Here is a 19,023-nt window from a genome sequence, read left to right on the forward strand (position 1 = left end):
ACTGGCCAAAAAACAAATGGATTTTAGAGCAAATTAAATCAAAGTGGCCTTTGGAAGACCAAACGACTCGACTTAGGATAGCATATTTTGAACACACAATCAGGAGGACTAATTCTCTGGAGCAGACACTATTGCTAGGAAAAGTCCAGGGAAAACATGGAAGAGGTAGACCAGCAGCTAGTTGGAAAGAGACCATAACAATAATAACAGAAGAACCATTAGGAAGGTTGTGGATTATGGCAGAGGATAGGATGTTCTGGAGAAAGTATATCCATGGAGTCACTAGGAATCAGAAATGACTCGATGGCACTTAATAATAATAATGTAATTTTATCACTTGAGATCTCAATGCAGTAGACATTGTTTGAGTGACCAGTGAGTCTTTCTTTTGTACACAGGATTCTCATTGAAAATATAGTGCACTATTCAGGTGGCTCACAGTGTGCCAGGTTGTAGGTGAAAGACCGACTAACTATATTGAGGAAAGCACCAGTTCATCCCACAGAACAAACACAAACACACTCTTGTGCCCTCTGTCTGTCTCTCTCTCTCCCTCCCTCCCTCTCATAATTAAGTAGCCTACCTTAGGTAGCCTGACTATTTGGCTGATCGGCAGGTAAATTTTCACCTTCTCAAGCACTGAGTTTTAGGATTAGCCATCTTTCCTTTTAGATGTTTGTTTAATAGAAAAAGTATACAATATTTTACTTATAATTCCCTTCATATCTTAACTGTTAATGAGACTACAAAGCATACATCACTAAACATAATCTGTTTCTTTGGTAGGCACCGTTGCAGTTGTATTTTTACGTTATGACAGTATTGGCTCTTTGCTTTCATCCTCTGAAAACTCCTTCTTGGAAATTCAGAATTCTGACAGTTCAGAGCAACAGGAAATAGTAATCTCTTCAATCATAGCTGTCACAATTAGCTCAAGCCCACCTACATTCTACCAACTTGAGAAAATTACTTTTACATTAAATCATTTAAGGGTAAGTTTTTTTTTGTGGTAAGGTTTTAATGAACACTCACACGTGTATATGAATGACAGTGTCTACATATATTGAATGCCTGCAGTTTTGTTTTGAGGTCTTTATGTTTTAAAACCCTGTTCCATCTTTCATTGGGAAATCTGATCTAAGATATTAAAAGAAAACAATTAAAACATACAGTGTGCTACAAGAACTGTCAGTCAAGGAGATGTACGTTCCCAGTTAATATGATAAAAAAATGACAAGATTAACTGTCAAAATGAGAAAACGTTATTAGGACCAGTTAACATGTTTTCGGAAGACAATCTTTTCAGAGTTAAGTTTGGATGGTTTCAATTTGAAGAATAATTTTAGTCCACCTGGTTGTCATAGGAAATTGAAATATCAAATGAAATGTTTATTAGTTTACCCTTTTGGGTGTGCCATTTAAAGTAGCCTCTGCTTAATTTTGCTTCTGAATTAAAGAAAATAAGCCAATGCTTAGAGGCACAAAACATTTTTTTTAAATTTGATGCACATTCTGTTTATCAATGTATGTTGAAAAACACATTTTAATTTATTCCAAGTATGTTTGATAGATAAAGTAACTTTATACATAAGCCCTAAAAAAGTGAACCTTATTTCATTCTGACAGTATTTTTATTTTTTGTGTTTTTAGTTAGAACATGGACTGCAGGTATTTTCATCCAATGTAATCTGTCATTGCTCAGGCATGATTTGATGTGTGTTCTTTCCATCCCTTTGATCTTACTGGTGCAACATGTGCTTTTAAATAAATCATTTTACCTGAAATAACAGCAGTTATTTCATGGGAAATTTCTTGACATTCCCCATCAGTAAAAATATTATGTTTCTTTTCCAGACAGCAGATAAAGACAGTAGTAAATGTGCATTTTGGAACTATTCACCCGACACAATGAATGGCAATTGGTCTACCGAAGGCTGTGAAGTGACCCATTCTAACTCCACTCATACCTCATGTAAATGTAACCATCTGACACATTTTGCTATTTTGATGTCCTCTGGTAGCTCTCTTGTAAGTGCAATTTATAATTTAAGATTTTAGGGGAATTCAAATTGCAATTAGTTTTTGGATGTCCTTGTAGAGAACTAAAATTTCTTTACCCATCACAACTTTTTTTTATGGTCTTTGAGCAAATATAGACTGACATTTTTCATGTGAACTAAACAAACAAATAAGTTTTAATTTGCATATCTCCTTTCTATGGCATTTCTGCCGTTGTTTGTCATGGAAGATCCCATTGAAAATTTTCATTTTAACACTACTTAAAAATTACAGGATTCTTGAAACCTGAAAATGTTTAATGGTCCCAATCAATGAGTGTGTGTCGATAAGGTCGCAAATATCAGAATTTGCCACTATAGTAACATTTTATCCATTGCTTTAAATCCCTTGGAATATATGGAAATAGGTTTCATGAACAGTGGTATTTATTGAGCACCCTCAGAATGCAAAGCATGGTACTAATGGGAGAATGATGATAATTAAGATTCCTAAAAAGAACTAGGCCCTGACACTCCAAGGGTGCGGAAAATAATTGATTCTAGTGCTAGTGATTTGTGAAATGTGAGATGTAATCTTGTCCCATCCAGTCATGTTTTCACTGAGTTGCAGAGTGCAACAGTGAGTAGGTGAGTAAGGTGCAGCAAATGGCCAAGTGCAATGAGAAGGTCTATGATCCTAGTAAAAACAGCACAGGATAGGAGTCGCAAGACCCAGGTTCTAGTCCTGGCTCCACAACTTGCTGTGTGGAAAATTAATTAACATCTCTGTACCGCAGTTTCTTTAGTATTTAAGTTGAAGCTAATCATCTGTCCTTCCTCCCTGTGCCTCCTTATTTTTCTCTACCCCAGTGCTAAGCACAGTGCTTGGTATGCAGTAGGCAATTAGTAATAAATACTATTATTATTTTCTTATCATTATTATTGTCATTATTGTTATTTTTGGTGTTTGCGTGCAGAGATTTTTTTTCAGTCCATCAATAGTATTTATTGAGTGTTCATAATTTCAGAGCCCTATACTAAGCATATATTATAGTACAATAGCATTATTGTCTAGTGGGGGAAACAGACACAAAAATAAAATTCAGGTTAGGGATGGAGTAGAGTTCAAAGAGAAGAGGGACAGGGTGAATATGTAAGTTGCTAATGGTGAGGACTCGAGTGTAGGACACAATATTTTTTTGGGAAAAGGTGAAAAGATAGTCATGGAAGAAATGTGATTTTAGTAGAGCTTTAAAGAAGAGGCCAGTGGCAGAGAGGAGGTTCTAGGCAGGAGAAAGAGTATTAGCAAGAGGTTACTGGCAAGAGAGACAAGGTGAGAATGAGGCACAGGAAGTAGGTTGGCATTAGAAAACCAAATATGCAGGCTGGATTGTTGTGGAAGAGGATTGAGAATAGGTAAAGCAGGATGAACTGATTGAATTTCATAAAGCCAATCACCATGAATTTATGCTCAGAGAGGTGAATGGGCCACCATTGGAGGTTTTGAGAAGTGGTAAAATGTGCAGAACGATGTTTTAGAAAAATAATCTGATCAGAAGAATGGAGTGTGGAAAGATGAGGTAAGGAAGAAGGTGACCCATAGTCAAGTTGGGATATAACAATTGCTTTGAACCAATGTGGTAGTAGTTCAGATGGAGTGGAAGGAATAGAATGTAGAGATATTGTGAAAATAAAATTGACAGAATTTGGTGACTGAATGAAAATGTGTGCTGAAAGAGAAGAGTCAAAGATAATGCTATGGTTATGGATTTGTGAGACAGAGAGGATGGAGTTGTCAACCAACAGGAAAAGTTGCGTAGAGAAGAGGGTTTGGGAGGGAAGATGAGGAGTTTGGTTTTGGACATGTTAGTCATGAAGTATTAATGGGATTCACAAGCAGAGATATACTGGAGGCAGGAGGAGGATACAATAATGTAGAGGAGGAGAGAGGTTGGAGATGGAGAGGTTGATTTGAGAATTTAAAAAGTTCCCCAGTTTCATCTATCTCACCACTGCCTGCTTTTCCATGTTCTCTCTCTAGCTTGATACTCTTCTCCCTCCATATACTTTAGACCACCACTCTCCCCACCTTTGAAGCCTTATTAAGGTTTCATCTGTTCCATGAGGCCTTCCCCGATCATTTTCCCTGGCTCTCTCTTCCTTTTGCATCATCTGTGTGCTTGGATCTGTGACCATTAGACACTTGATTTTTGCCCACAATCAACTGCATGGAACTTATGTACGTAACTTTAATTATAAATTATTTATATTATTGTCTGTATCCCCCCTAGAATATAATCTCACTGTGGCCAGGGAATGTGTCTACCAACTCTTTTGTATTGTAATCTCCCATCCTAATCCTCCTTGACCTGTCAGCTGCCTTAGACATTAACAACTACTCCTTCTCCTGAAGACATTATTCCACCTTGGTTTCACTGTCACTCTCCTCTCCTGGTTCTCCTCCTATCTCTCTGGGCACACTCATTCTTAGTCTCTCCTCTGCCTCCCTTCCCCAAACTGTGGGAGTTCATAAAGGCTCACTTCTGGGGCCCGTTCTATTCTCCATCTACACCCATTTCCTTGGAGCACTCATGCACTCTCATGGCTTCAACAACCTTCTCTTTAGAAATGATTCCAAATTCACCTTCCCTGTTCTCTCTCTGCCAAATCGTATTTCTTCCTACCTTCAGGACATTGCTACTTGAATGTACCTCCGACACCTCACCCTTAAAATGTCCAAAACAGAAGTCCTCATCTTCCCACTTAAACTCTGCCCTCCCTCTGGCTGTCCCATTGCACCACCATCCTTCCAGTTTCATGAGTCCATAAACTTGGCATTATCCTCAACTCATCTCTCTCATTCAGCAAACAAGTTCAATCTGTCAGTAAATCCTGTTGACTCAACCCTCAAAACATTGCCAAAATCTGCCTTTTCCTCTCCATCTAAACTGCTGCCACGTAAATCTGAGCATTTATCCTAGTCCAATCAATTAGTAGTATTTATTGAGTGTTTACTATGTGCAGAGCACTAAGTACTTGGGAGAGTATAATACAAGAGAAATTAATAGATACGTTCCCTGCCCATAATGAACTTACACTCTAAAAATTGATCAATTTAGGCTTACTGCATCAGTATCTTTGCTGACCTCCCTGTCTTCTAGTTCTCCCTATTCCAGTCCATATTTCTCTCTGCTGTCCACATCATTTTTTCTACAAAACCATTTAGTCCATGTTTCCCCGTACCTCAAGAACCTCCCAGTGGTTGCCCATCCACCTCTGCATCAAACAAAAACTCCTTATCATCAGTTTTAAAGAACTCATTCACCTTGCACCATTACTCACCATCCCTCAGCCCCACAGTACTTATGTATGTATTCATAATTTATTCATTTATATTAACGTTTGTACCATTTCTTGGCTATAACCTCATTTTGGGCAGGGAACGTGTCTACCAACTCAGTTAAAATTATACTCTCCAAACCACTTAGTACAGTGCTCAGCACACAGTAAGTACTCAGTAAATATGATTGAGTGATTAAGGAATCCCCACACATAGGGGAATGGGAGTCAAGAGTAGTCAGTGGAATAAACCGATGAGGTGAACAAAGAGAGGACAGGGTCATAGAAGGCAAGGTTATACAATGTTTCCAGGAGATGCTAGTGGTTCATAGTTCGTTAGGATGTTGAGAGGTCAAGGAGGATTAGGAGAGAATACAGTCTGTTTGATACAGTGAGGTGATTTTGGAGAATGCAGATTCAGTGAAGACGAGGGGCCAGAAGCTGGATTGTAGAGGACCTAGAAGGGGGTTGGAAGAGAGGAAATGGAGGCAGCCAGTATAATCAACCCATTCAAGGAGTTTGGATGCAGAGGAGCAGCGTGGCTCAGTGGAAAGAGCCCGGGCTTTGGAGTCGGAGGTCATGAGTTCGAATCCCAGCTCTGCCACTTGTCAGCTGTGTGACTGTGGGCAAGTCACTTAACTTCTCTGTGCCTCAGTTACCTCATCTGTAAAATGGGGATTAAGAGTATGAGCCCCACGTGGGACATCCTGATTCCCCTGTGTCTACCCCAGTGCTTAGAACAGTGCTCGGCACATAGTAAGCACTTAACAAATACCAACATTATTATTATTATTATTTCCCACTTACAGGACCCGTTTATGGCTGGAGTAACCATAGCATAGTGTTATCATGCCTGTCTGTGGCACCAAACATAAGAAGGTGATTACCTTGGTAGCTGCTAGGATCTTTTGCTGCCCACATAGCTATCTTTCAGACCTCTTATTGTACCTGTCCACATCATGAGCCACCCTAAGTGGTTTTTCACTTAGAAGCCAAAACCAATTCAGCATAGTCCCAAAAGGACAGACAACCAGGATTAAATTCCCTAGTCTTCTGGTTCCCAGAGAATATGCTCTTCCTTCTAGAATGACAGCAGGGTTACTCTGAAGAGTACAATGGAAGTAAGACAAATACTGCCTTCCTAGAGATTACAATCTATGAGGTTGATGATTATTATTGACTAAAAAGTGGGAATAGGATAAATAACTAAGGATTACAAGAAGTGGTAATTCAGTGGTAATACAGATTACATAATCAAGTATGTAATATATATTACAATAGAATTGTCACAATGTTTCCAGTACATGCATAGATACTTTGACTTATTTTTTTACACTGTGCAATTTGGAATCACATTCTTAATTAGAATTGAAATATGTGTTTTATTTTCAGTTTACATAGTTAGATTTGTTATATAACCAACTAAATTATGACTGGAATTGCTAAAGCCATCTGTCTATGTGGTTACTTTACTGAATTCCAAGTAACCAGTATAACAACTTTCTATCATGAATACTGTTCACTTTATTAAGAAAATTAAAATTGTCAGTTTCAGGGTCTTAGTGAGATTTGAACTCTTAATATTCTGTTAGTTCAGCACTTTACAATACCTTAACTCTGTTCAGTAAGATATAGATAAATCACTGCCTGGCAAAATGCCCTTAAAATGTGTTTTTTTATTAATTATGTCTTTATCATCTAATAAATGTGGACATATCCATAGATTTGGCTATAATATTTTAAAATACTGTTAGCAATAATGAAAGCTATGTGTTATGCCAAGGAATAACAAATGCAGGAAACTAAAATTTCTGGGTGGTTCATAATTGATTTTGTGAACTTTACACTCTCTCAAAAATACAACACTTTTTTTCATCTAAATGTATATGCACTGCTCAGTTCCTGACCACCTTTGATTAATGTTTCATGAAAAAAAGAGGAAATTCATTATAGTGGAAGTTTCTTTGACAAATTACTGAGTTATTTTCTTAAATGCTGTATTACTATTTTTCTTCAGGGAATTACCAATTACAATATTCTTACAAGAATCACTCAACTAGGAATAATTATTTCACTGATCTGCCTTGCCATATGCATCTTTACTTTCTGGTTCTTCAGTGAAATTCAAAGCACAAGAACAACAATTCACAAAAATCTCTGCTGTAGCCTGTTTCTGGCCGAACTTGTTTTTCTTGTTGGGATCAACACGAACAGTAATAAGGTATGTGACCAACATAGCAATTGGATGAAAAATGCTAATATCATGATTTTTCTGCAAAAGGCAAATCCCAATCAGTCTTCTTCCTGAACCTTATTTGCTGAATTTACAGTCTTTGGACTATACTGGGAGTGGAAGCTGGGAGAAAAAAACCATAGGTAGTCTCTATATCAAACTGGTTCCTGTTAAGAATAAAATTACTTAATGTAAATACATCAATACACAAATTTTGTGAATTACTTTAAAATATTTGCTTGGCAATGAATGGAAAAATTTTCCATGATGAGATAGCCAACAGTAACGAAATGGTGTGGGGTAGGAATCAGAAAAAACAAAATTGTGGTTCAATGCAAGGATTGTGATGGAAGTCCCGGTAAAATTTGATCCATGTTGTCCTTCCACCAAGGATATTAAGGATATTCCCTCTCTTTCGGCTTACCACATCCAAATTCTTTATGATTTAGTCATTGTACTCAAGACCCACATAGCACTTTTTCTATTTTTCTCTTCCTTCTTTACCTGCTGCAGAGGGGAGAAATTATTAATCGAACTATTTTTGAAGTAGATGATTGGGCAAGTAGTTAATAGAGTATAAATTATATCTTAAACAAACAGTTCTGTTAACTCCTGTCCAAAATGCTCTTCCACGTTTAGCAAGTTCAACTATTGAAATAATTTTCTACTAGTGATTTTTTTTAAAAAAAGAACCATGGTGGAATGTAGGTGTAATATCAATAACCCATGAAGTATTCTAGGTCTTGAACTATTTCCAAATGGCCACTAAAAGTCATTGAAAATGAAACATTAAATCGTGTATACTTGACCACAACTTATTCACTGGACAAAGAAGTAGACATGAACAAGGTCCAGGTCAGTGCAATTCCTCCATGAAGTAAAAGGAGAGGGTTGTTGTAATCTGCAAACTTCAGTGATCAGAAGCACAGTGTACCAAACAGAACTTCCAAATATGGAGCAGAAGAGGTTGTATGGATCAGTTCATTCATTCATTCATTCAATCATATTTATTGAGCTCTTACTGTGTGCAGAGCACTGTCCTAAACATTTGGGAAGTACAATTCAAGAGCAAATAGAGACAATCCCTGACCACAACAAGCTCACAGTCTATAAGGGCAGAGACAGATTTCAAAACAAGTAAACAGGTATCTGTAGCATCATTATAAATTAACAGAATTATAGATGTATTAGAATTATAGTTCCCTCAGTTTGAACCCAAGTTGTTGAAGGCTGTCCCAAATTCAGTGATTGTCAGCCTATGCCGTGCTAGATTTTCATAATGATTCAAATTGTCTACATGTTTATTGGAAATGATGATTGAAATTGAATTGAATTGAATTGAAATGATGATTGTTCAATTTCAGAGGAAGGTTCTTCTTCTTTATGAAATGTATGATGCATAAAAATATAGATGCTGATACCATAATGCATTTCACTCCTCTAGAGATACATGGTACACATCAGTAAATTTCAGTGGATGTTGATGTTGATGAGTAATTGCAGTGCCCCCATGATACAATTAAAAGGGTGACATTCAGATATTTTGCCTTGATATTCAATGGTGAATTACTGTTTATGACTTTCTTTTTTTTGGTTGATTTCTAGCTCTTCTGTTCAGTCATTGCTGGATTGCTACATTATTTCTTTTTAGCTGCCTTTGCATGGATGTGCATTGAAGGCATACACCTCTATCTCATAGTTGTTGGAGTCATCTACAACAAGGGATTCTTGCACAAGAATTTTTATATATTTGGCTACCTAAGCCCAGCAGTGGTAGTTGGAATTTCAGCAGCATTAGGCTATAGATATTATGGCACCACCAAAGTGTAAGTGGCTCCCATTTTGACTTGTAATCTAAACAGTGTTTGAAATGGGAAGGGATAAAGTGGGATTACAACTCCAAATATTTTTTGAAATCAGCCAACAATGTCTGAGAAGACTTTAATCCACTCCAATGTTTTACAGTTGTTTAATGGCCAATGGGATCTGGTTGGTATAGAGAAGACAAAATGGAGTCTATTATTTACAGAATAATTGCCCCAAATTCTATCTTATTCTCACTTCAAGCACTGATTGTAACCCTTATCTTTTTCTGTTTCTTTCCAATAATTAATTTTCTTTGTTGAAGCACATTCAATCACATTTACATATGATGTACCATTTACTTTTCAGATGCTGGCTCAGCACAGAAAATAACTTCATTTGGAGTTTTATAGGACCAGCATGTCTTATAATTCTAGTATGTATATTTTCATTTTTTATCAATTTTTTCAGGGCAGTAACCACAAAGAATCCAATAATTACTAACATGTAATAATATCTGCCTGGTGGGATAAATATAGGAAAAAAGTGACTTTGACCTGTTTAGATCATTTCATTATTCTCATTCATCTTTGGGCATTTCATTTTGGTAGCCAAAAAATGTATTTGTTAACAAAGTCTATATTGAAACTATGTTGATATTTTCCTGTTAGCGGTTTTGGGGAAAGAAAAATTTTTGTAGCATTTAGTTTGTAGGAGATACAATTTTCACATATCAGTAGGGTCTCAGCAGGAGATGAATACGGAAAGTATACCAACTGACTGATAATCTGGCATTTAGGATGTTGCGTTACTTAATCTTTGATCGATGATCGGTCATCTTTGAAGATTAGACTGTCATCTTTAGAGTTTTATCATTCTGGTGTACCCTGTCATCATCAAAGCTATTTTAAACTAAATTGAGACGTCAGAGACAAGAACCCGCTATTTCTCATGGGCAGACAAGTCATATATTGATAGCCCTATTTCATCTGGGAAAAGGGCCTTTAATTCTTATTGGAAGTGGTTTCAAACCTGCAAATTTGGCAGGTATTATGTGTTTCCTTCTAAATAAAGACATTTTATGTGTCCCAAGAGTATTTCTAAGTGCTGAAAGTTTTCAAAAACCATTCCAACTGTAATAGTCTGTCAATGAATGTGGGAAGTCTGACAATGATTGGGAAATAGCCAGGATTGTCAGTAGAGGCACAGTGGCAACACCAAGGAAGCAGTGGTTCATATGTTTAAGGTAACTGACTAACTTTATTCAGTATTACTTTTTTTTTTCCTTCATCATGAATCCGTTTGGGGTGAAAAAAAGAGCACAAGGTGATGCAGTATAGCTTTTAAAAAGATAAATGTTTCAAAAAAGTGGACATGAAAGTTGTAAAAGATCTTTACTTTTATGAGACTCAAGTACATCAAGAAAACTTAAGATTTAAATGTGATGAAGCATGACGTTTGATGGGCTTTTCCCAATTCTGGTCAAGATAGAGACAAATACACAAAGACAAAGCTGTCATGAGTTCATGGGTGAAGAGTGGAAACTAAGTCAGCATGGCTCAGTGGAAAGAGCACAAGGCTTGGGAGTCAGAGATCATGTGTCAAATCCCGGCTCAGTTGCTTGTCAGCCATGTGACTTTGGGCAAGTCACTTAACTTTTTGGTGCCTCAGTTACCTCATCTGTAAAATGGGGATGAAGACTGTAAGCCCCATGTGGGACAACCTGATCACCTTGTATCCTCTTCAGCGCTTAGAACAGTGCTTTGTACATAGTAAGCGCTTAATAAATGCCATCATTATTATTATTATTATTAAGTTCCAGGGCTGTTTAGGGTTCATCAGTACTCTTAGGATATCTAGTGTGAAATGCTTACAGAGTGGCTGCCATTTGAGTGTGGTAGCAGATTTTAAAAGTGAAATATTACCCAATTTTTATTAGACTGAATCGTTCCAAGCTACTTGTCTTCACTATGCGTCAGTGGATAGAATACTATTGAATATTCAGAGAATTTTTTCTGACAATATGTGTCTGTCTGGATCCAGTGTGATGAGGTAATAATAATAATAATGTTGGTATTTGTTAAGCACTTACTATGTGCAGAGCACTGTTCTAAGCTCTGGGGTAGATACAGGGTAATCAGGTTCTCCCACGTGAGGCTCACAGTTAATTCCCATTTTACAGATGAGGTAACTGAGGCATAGAGAAGTTAAGTGACTTGCCCACAGTCACACAGTTGACAAGTAGCTGAGCCAGGATTCGAACCCAGGACCTCTGACTCCCAAGCCCAGACTCTTTCCACTGAGCCATGCTGCAGGGTTGTCAGATCTGTTATGAGTAAAGAAACAGCTTGGCCTAGTGGATAAAGCACAGGCCTGTAAGTCAGAAGGACTTGGGTTATAATCCTGCCTCTGCCACTTGTGTACTATGTGACCTTGGGCAAATCGCTTACTTTCTCTGTGCCTCTGTTCCTCATCTGTAAAATGGGGATTAAGATTGTGAGTCCCATGTTGGACTTGGACTTTGTCCAACCTGATTAGCTTGTATCTAACCCAGCACTTAGAACAGTGCCTGGTGTCATGAACCCCCAACCCTTACCGAGAAGCAGCATGGCTCAGTGAAAAGAGCACGGGCTTTGGAGTCAGGGCTCATGAGTTTGAATCCCAGCTCTGCCACTTGTCGGCTGTGTGACTGTGGGCAAGTCACTTAACTTCTCTGGGCCTCAGTTCCCTCATCTGTAAAATGGGGATTAACACTGTGAACCCCACGTGGGACAACCTGATTCCCCTGTGTCTACCCCAGCGCTTAGAACAGTGCTCGGCACATAGTAAGCACTTAACAAATACCAACATTATTATTATTACCGACCAGGTCTTTCCTGGGCCCAGAGAGCTTCAGTAGTAGAGTCAGACCACACCACAGACCACTGAAGTTACTGTGGAAAGTTTTTTTACTTAGTTTTACCAACATGAAAGGGAGTGACACATGCACACTCTCACACACTCACTCCAAAGGTCCACTATCCATCTGCTGGTCAAGCTAGCCCCTTCAGTCGATCCTGTGTCCGAAGGTTGGGGGAGGTTCCTGGCCACGTGGACTGCTGTCGCTGCAAGCCTCCTCTGCATGCTGCTTCCTTCTGTTGTTTTCTCCTTCTTCTCCTGCTTTTCTCCCCCCACCAGGTGCTTCCACTGCTTCTTCCTCTGCATGCTTGCCCCACAGTGCTTGCTTCCTTGAATGATGCTCCCCTGCTTTGTTGCTCGTCTCCTGCCTGTTTGCTTCTCTCTTGCATCTCCTCTCAATTCAAAATGACCACCTTTTGTCTGCCTTAGACATCGCAGTTGTGGCTTTACATAGCCATCATTGATTGATCCAGGCCCATTACTCCATAGAGCAGGTAAAGAAGACCACACCTCCCTCCATGCTCCTCCCCTACAGGCCGGCAACCTCCTGTCCTCAAGTAGAGCCCATCAGTGCCTTTACGAGTCTCTTCCTTGTGTTGTTCATGGCATCACAAACAGTCACTATTAAGGCAGCTTGCTGTGGGCTCACCACACCTGGCACCTAGTAAGCACTAAAACTGATTTTATTCTAATGTTTTCTGCAGTGTAGTCTACTAGAATTCCCCTCTCAGGGTCACACCTGGAGAATTTCCAATACTCTACCAGTCTCAGGTATGGGAGGGAGAGTCAGGTAGAGGCATGCCCATTCCATGCCTAGCTTGGCCAGTGGCTAGCGAGTGGAAGACAATCCTCTATAAGTCAAAACTCACCCTCGCTGGTCAGCAGTGACATGGGAGAGAGCCAAGGGTGGAGACTCAAGTTGACTGCATGGAAGGAGGCAGTCGTAAGCCATTTCCATATTCTTACCATGAAAACTCTAAGGATACACTACCAGAACAATTGCAGATGGACAGCAGATGTTCTGGGAGAGATGTGTCCATGGTGTCGCTATGGGTAGGAAACGACTCAGCATAAGACAAGTCTACCAGAATGCTAGAAATTGGAGCATTTTCCTGGAAAACTGATTCCTCTCTAACTTTTTCCAGGATTCTTGTAGAGAAAGGATCCCTGGTAGTTTTAGGAGAAGGAACCATGGAAAAGAAGTTGCATTTACTGAAGAAAAAACGGAATTATACTAAGAGAAGCAGTAAAGGAAAATGGAGGGATTCAGGATCTTGTTAAGGTCATGGAGTATGTATCTATAGAAACTAGGGTCTTCACCACTAGATTAATAATAATAATAATGTTGGTATTTGTAAAGTGCTTACTATGTGCTGAGCACTGTTATAAGCACTGGGGTATATACAGGGTAATCAGGTTTTCCCACATAGGACTCACACTTTTAATCCCCATTTTACAGATGAGGTAACTGAGGCACCAAGAAGTTACATGATTTCTCCAAAGTCACCCAGCTGATAGGTGGCATGCACTGAGCCATGCAGACTATAATGTAGGGAGGACTGAGAGCATGAATCATTTCTACTGATTCTGTTATACCCTCCCAAGTGTTTTGTATCAAGCTTCACACTCTGCAAGTGTTCAATCAATCAATCAATCAATCAACCATACTTAATGATCCCATATCCTGTTCAGAGCACTGCACTGATCAGTTAGGAGAGTTGAATAGAGCTAGGAGACACAACCTCTGCCTTCATAAAGCTTATGATCTGGCGGGTAGGGAAACACTGAAAGAAATTGCATTTAGGAGGAAGTAATAGCAGATGATTCCCAAATTTACCTCTTCGGTCTTGGTCCTCCCTCTTTCTCTGCCGTCTTTCATTTTCTCTTTCCTTCAAAACATCTCTATTTGGATGTCCCATTGGCACCTCAAGCTAAACATGTCCAAAGTAGAAGTCCTCATCTTCCTACCTAAATCCCTTCCCCTGCCCTCTTTTCCACGACTGTAGATAGAGACCACCAGTATCCTCCCAATCTTACAAGCAAGTAACCTTAGCATCATCGTCGACTCATCTATCTTATTCAATCCACATATTCAGTCGGTCACCAAATTTTGTCAGTTCTACCTTCACAACACTGCTAAATTTCACCCTTTCCACACTGACTCCACAATCCACATTCCAATTCCAAACTTTCCACACTGATCCAAACTCTTCATTCATTCATTCAATCTTATTTATTGAGTGCTCACTATGTGCAGAGCACAGTACTAAATGCTTGGGAGAATACAATATAACAATAGCAGACAAATTCCCTGACCACAATGAGGTCATAGTTCAGGGGGGAGACAGATATTAATATGAATGAATAAATTACATACTATTATATCCCACCTTGATTACCACATTGCCTCCTCACTGACCTCCTGGTCTCTCTTGTCTCTCCTCACTCCAATCCATATTTCACTCTACTGCCCAAATCATTTTTCTAAAAAACCTTCAGTCCATGTCTCCCGACTCCTCAAGAATTTCCAGTGGTTGCACATCCATTTCTGCATTAAATGGGAACTCTTTTCCACTGGTTTTAAAACAATCAGCTTGCCCAGTCCTACCTGACCTTGCTGATTTCCTACTACAACCCAGGGCACACTTCACTCCTCTAACACCAACCTACTCACTCTACCGCACTCTCATCTCTTTTTATTTTTATATTTGTTAAGCACTTTCTATATGCCAGGCACTGTACCAAACACTGGCACAGATTCAGTCCATGTCCCACCTAAGGCTCACAGCATTAATCCTCATTTTAACTGAGGTGTAGAGAAGTTAACTCACTTGCCCAAGGTCACACAGCAGACAAGTGATGGTGCAAGGATTAAAACCTGGTTCCTGCCGACTCCAAGGCCCAAGCTCTATCCACTAGACCACACTGCATCTGTGAACCCTCATCTATGACCCCTCGTCCATGTCCTCTTTCTGATGTAGAAGTCCTCCCCCCCCTCTATAAATGACAGACCCCCACTCTCCCTACCTTCAAAACTCTATTATAAGCACATCTTTTCCAAGAGGCCTTCCCTGATTAAGCCCTCTTTTTCCTTACTCCCTCACCCTTTGCATCACCTATGCAATTGTACCCTTTAAGCACTTGACATTCTCCCTACCCACAGTCCCACAGTGCTATGTACAGATGCATAATTTATTTATATCATCCTCTAGAGAGTAAGTTCCTTGTGGGAAAGAAATGTGTCAACCAACTCATTTGTAGTGTACTCTCCCAAGTGCTTAGTACAATACTCTGTACAGAATAAACATGCAATAAATTGATTAATTAATTGATTAAAGTCATTCATTAATTCACTCAATCACATTTATTGAATGCTTACTGTGTGCAGAGCACACTACTAAGCTCTTGGAAGAGTGCAATACAACAATAAACAGACACATTCCTTGATCACAGTGAGCTTACAGTCTAGAGGGAGGGGAGGATAGACATTAATATTAAAAAAAAAGAAATAATTTAAAGATGTATACCTAGGTTCAATGGGGAGAGTGTGAGCATTTTAGTGCTTTGATGATGTTGAAGTGGCAGTAGGGTGGAGTGGAAAAAGGGAAACAGGGTGAGGAGATGTGTGATTAATTAGGGCAGGCCATTTGATGGAGTTGTGATTTCAGGAGGGCATTGAAAATGAGGAAGGCCATATTGTGCCGGATGAACAGAAACACCCAATTAATTGAAATGGCACTCATCAAGTTTAGTCAGTGGCTAAAGTGCCATCCTGACTTCAGTTAGAGGTAAAAAGGAAGTAAGAGAAAAATGAGCCTCCACTTGTCCTAGTGTGAAATCAACTGATTCACTTTGATTTTTAAGTTTAAAGCGAGTTCTGTTTCTGTCCTCCAATTAGCGGGAAGATCAATCCATTTAGTGCATTAACTGAATGGTCCACCAAGACCATGATGATCCATCAATGGAGGAGCAGTGACCTACCCTCTGTCCTCTCTGGAATGGAGGAGAAAGTGGTTTCACCCTCCCCCACCCGAGTTTACCACCAGTCAGGGATGAAGGACTACGGGTCACTGTTCCCCAAGAGGGACAAATTATTAGCGATCCATTAACTCTCTGACTCCTCTTGGAATATATAATTTTCCTCTTTATTCATTGACCCCTACCCCTGTACATCCTATGACAGGACAAACTATCTTTAGGCTGCATAAATATGCAGGAAGGAGCCAATAGGGAGACTCACTCTTCCTCTCTTAGGGAAAGATTTAGTTTCTGGGCACTGAGCAGGGCCTTCCACGTAGGAAGGAATTCTAGTCAAAGGGCATCTGAAGTGCATATGTCTCCCATCATATCTGGCAATCCAAACTGGAACCAATACCTCCACAAAGCATAGAGGCCAACTCAGCAACTCAGAAATAGCTATACATGGCCCATTTTATGCAAAATGGAGCAGAAAACCAGTATCTTTTTATGTCTGGAAGAATCAGGTTTACACAAAGTAATGTATTTCTAAGTCTCAGGAAAAGAAGAGATTTGATAAGGCCAATTCAAATGCTAGTTTTGGTTACTTGCTGTGTACATTATTTTGGGTCGTACACCATACTTTAACCCATGGATTTCTGTAGAAGTGCTTTTGTTGAAAAAGTGAAAGAGTTAAAAATTCCCCTGTGGTTGTGCATTTTGATACTTTTTTAAAAAGGGTGTTTGTTAAGTGCTCACTCTGTGCTAGGCACAATGCCACTTTTAATCCCCATTTTAATCCCCATTAATTCCCATTTTACAGATGAGGTGACAGAGACACAGAGAAGTTAAATGACTTGCCAAAGATAAATGGCGGAACCAGGATTCTATTCCAGGTTCTTTAACTGTTAAACCTGTGTACTATTCACTAGGCCATGCTGATACTCTTGTAAGGTAGATGCAGGGACATATTTATTTGGGAATGAAGGTAATGTTCAGAAGCACCAATATTGTACTGTAACCACAGCTTTGAGCACTTGGAGGCACCTGTTTAATTAGCAAGCTCTGATTTCTCTGTTTCTTAAAGCTGTCAAGATCGCTATTCTAGAAAGGACTTAATTAATTTAAAGTCAGTGGAGAAATATCTCAGCAAAAACAATTAGGGAATTAGAAAAGGAAGTAATATTTTTGTTCTCGGATAAACAGTGAAAGCTACTGAATCTTCTAATATAAATCTATAATTACCGGCAGCTTTTGAGTTGACTTTTCATCCTCAGTCTAATGAATGAATGGCATTGAGTTTACAGTTTTTTCTAAGCAAGCCTAAGGGGACTTGTTCCCAGAGTTCAATTCTCTTGATCAGCTCACAGTAGCTCTAATTTTTAAACTGAGATATTATATTCCTTCATAACAGGAAGATCTACATTCTATGATGGGCTTTCACTGGGATCCTGCCAAGTTTGTGGTTTGAGATTATAATGTAATATACCTTTGAGATAACACATAAATGATTAAGAAAAGAAACAGTTCATTGCTGATGAATTCTCTACCTCTGTGTACATTGTTTCAAGATAATCTATATGATCTACATCTATTCTAAGAACTAAGTGTGATCAGTTGAGATGTCTATTACCAACATATCAGTAAAGTTCTGCTTTGATTAATTTACAGAGAATCACTACTTCCCAATGAGTTTGCTCATAAATATTAAGGATATCTTGGAATTCTGAAGTGTAGACCAGTGGGTCAATTGATCCTGCCTGAGAAGTATTGCTGTTATTATTCTTAGATGCTGACTACGCTTGAAAAGCACTGGGTCAGGTAGCCAAAAGACTGCATTGCAGAATAAAGAGATTTTAAACCTTTGTAAAGTAAGCTGCAAGTCAAAGATAATATCCCCAATTTATTTCTTCCTTCCTAATATTTTTTAGAAGTGCAGCAATTGTAGGTAAACCCATACAATGGATTAGATCAAAGTATACAAGTTTGAAGAAATAATGTAAAATAATTTTTCTTTAATTGATATTTGAGTTTCTTATTGATGTTGTCAGCACTGAAGAACAACCTTTGCTTGATTATGTTTGAAGAAATTAAGCTCTAATCCCCAAAAGCCTTCAAAAAACACTTTACTTGAATTTATGGGAAACAGCATGGCCTAGAGGAAATAGTACAGGCCTGGGTGTCAGAGGACCTGAATTCTAATCCCAGCTCTGCCACCTGTCTGCTGTGAGACCTTGAACAATTCACTTAATTTATCTGTGCCTCAGTTACCTCATCTGTAAAGATTGTGACTATGAGACCATGTAGGGCATGGACTGTGTCCAATCCAATTAGCTTTTATCTACCCCAGCACTTTTTTACGGGGCCTACTATGTGCCAGACACTGTTCTAAGCCCTGCAGTAGAAACAAGGTAATCAGATTGGACACAGTCTCTGTAAAACATGGCGCTCACAGTCTTAATCCCTATTTTACATAAGAAATAACTGTGGCCCGGAGAAGTGAAATGACTTACCCAAGGTCACACAGCGGAAAAGTGGCAGAGCTACAATTAGAACCCAGGTCCTTCTGACTCCAAGACCTATTTACACTATCCACTAGGGCAAATTGCTTGTCTGTGTGCCAGGCATATAGCTAAGTGTTTAACAAATACCTAAATAAATAAATAATCCCCCACAGTTGAGCCAGGGTCTCATTCATTCAGTTGTATTTACCAAATGCTTACTGTGTGCAGAACATTCTGCTAAATGCTTGGGAGAGTACAATATAAAAATAATTTAACAAAGTTGGTAGACACA

General features: G+C 39.0%; 1 protein-coding gene across 1 annotated transcript in view; it reads left to right on the top strand.

Annotated features, from left to right (window-relative positions):
- Positions 1–19,023, top strand: part of ADGRL4 (adhesion G protein-coupled receptor L4) — a 147,295-nt gene that overhangs the window by 111,097 nt on the left and 17,175 nt on the right. The window contains exons 9-13 of the mRNA XM_029063739.2: positions 787–992; positions 1,855–2,028; positions 7,354–7,557; positions 9,175–9,395; positions 9,742–9,808. Coding sequence (XP_028919572.1) covers positions 787–992; positions 1,855–2,028; positions 7,354–7,557; positions 9,175–9,395; positions 9,742–9,808 — 872 coding nt within the window. The remainder of the gene's footprint in view (positions 1–786; positions 993–1,854; positions 2,029–7,353; positions 7,558–9,174; positions 9,396–9,741; positions 9,809–19,023) is intronic.

Source organism: Ornithorhynchus anatinus, chromosome 4 (genome assembly GCF_004115215.2).
Source record: "Ornithorhynchus anatinus isolate Pmale09 chromosome 4, mOrnAna1.pri.v4, whole genome shotgun sequence".
NCBI lineage: Eukaryota > Metazoa > Chordata > Mammalia > Monotremata > Ornithorhynchidae > Ornithorhynchus > Ornithorhynchus anatinus.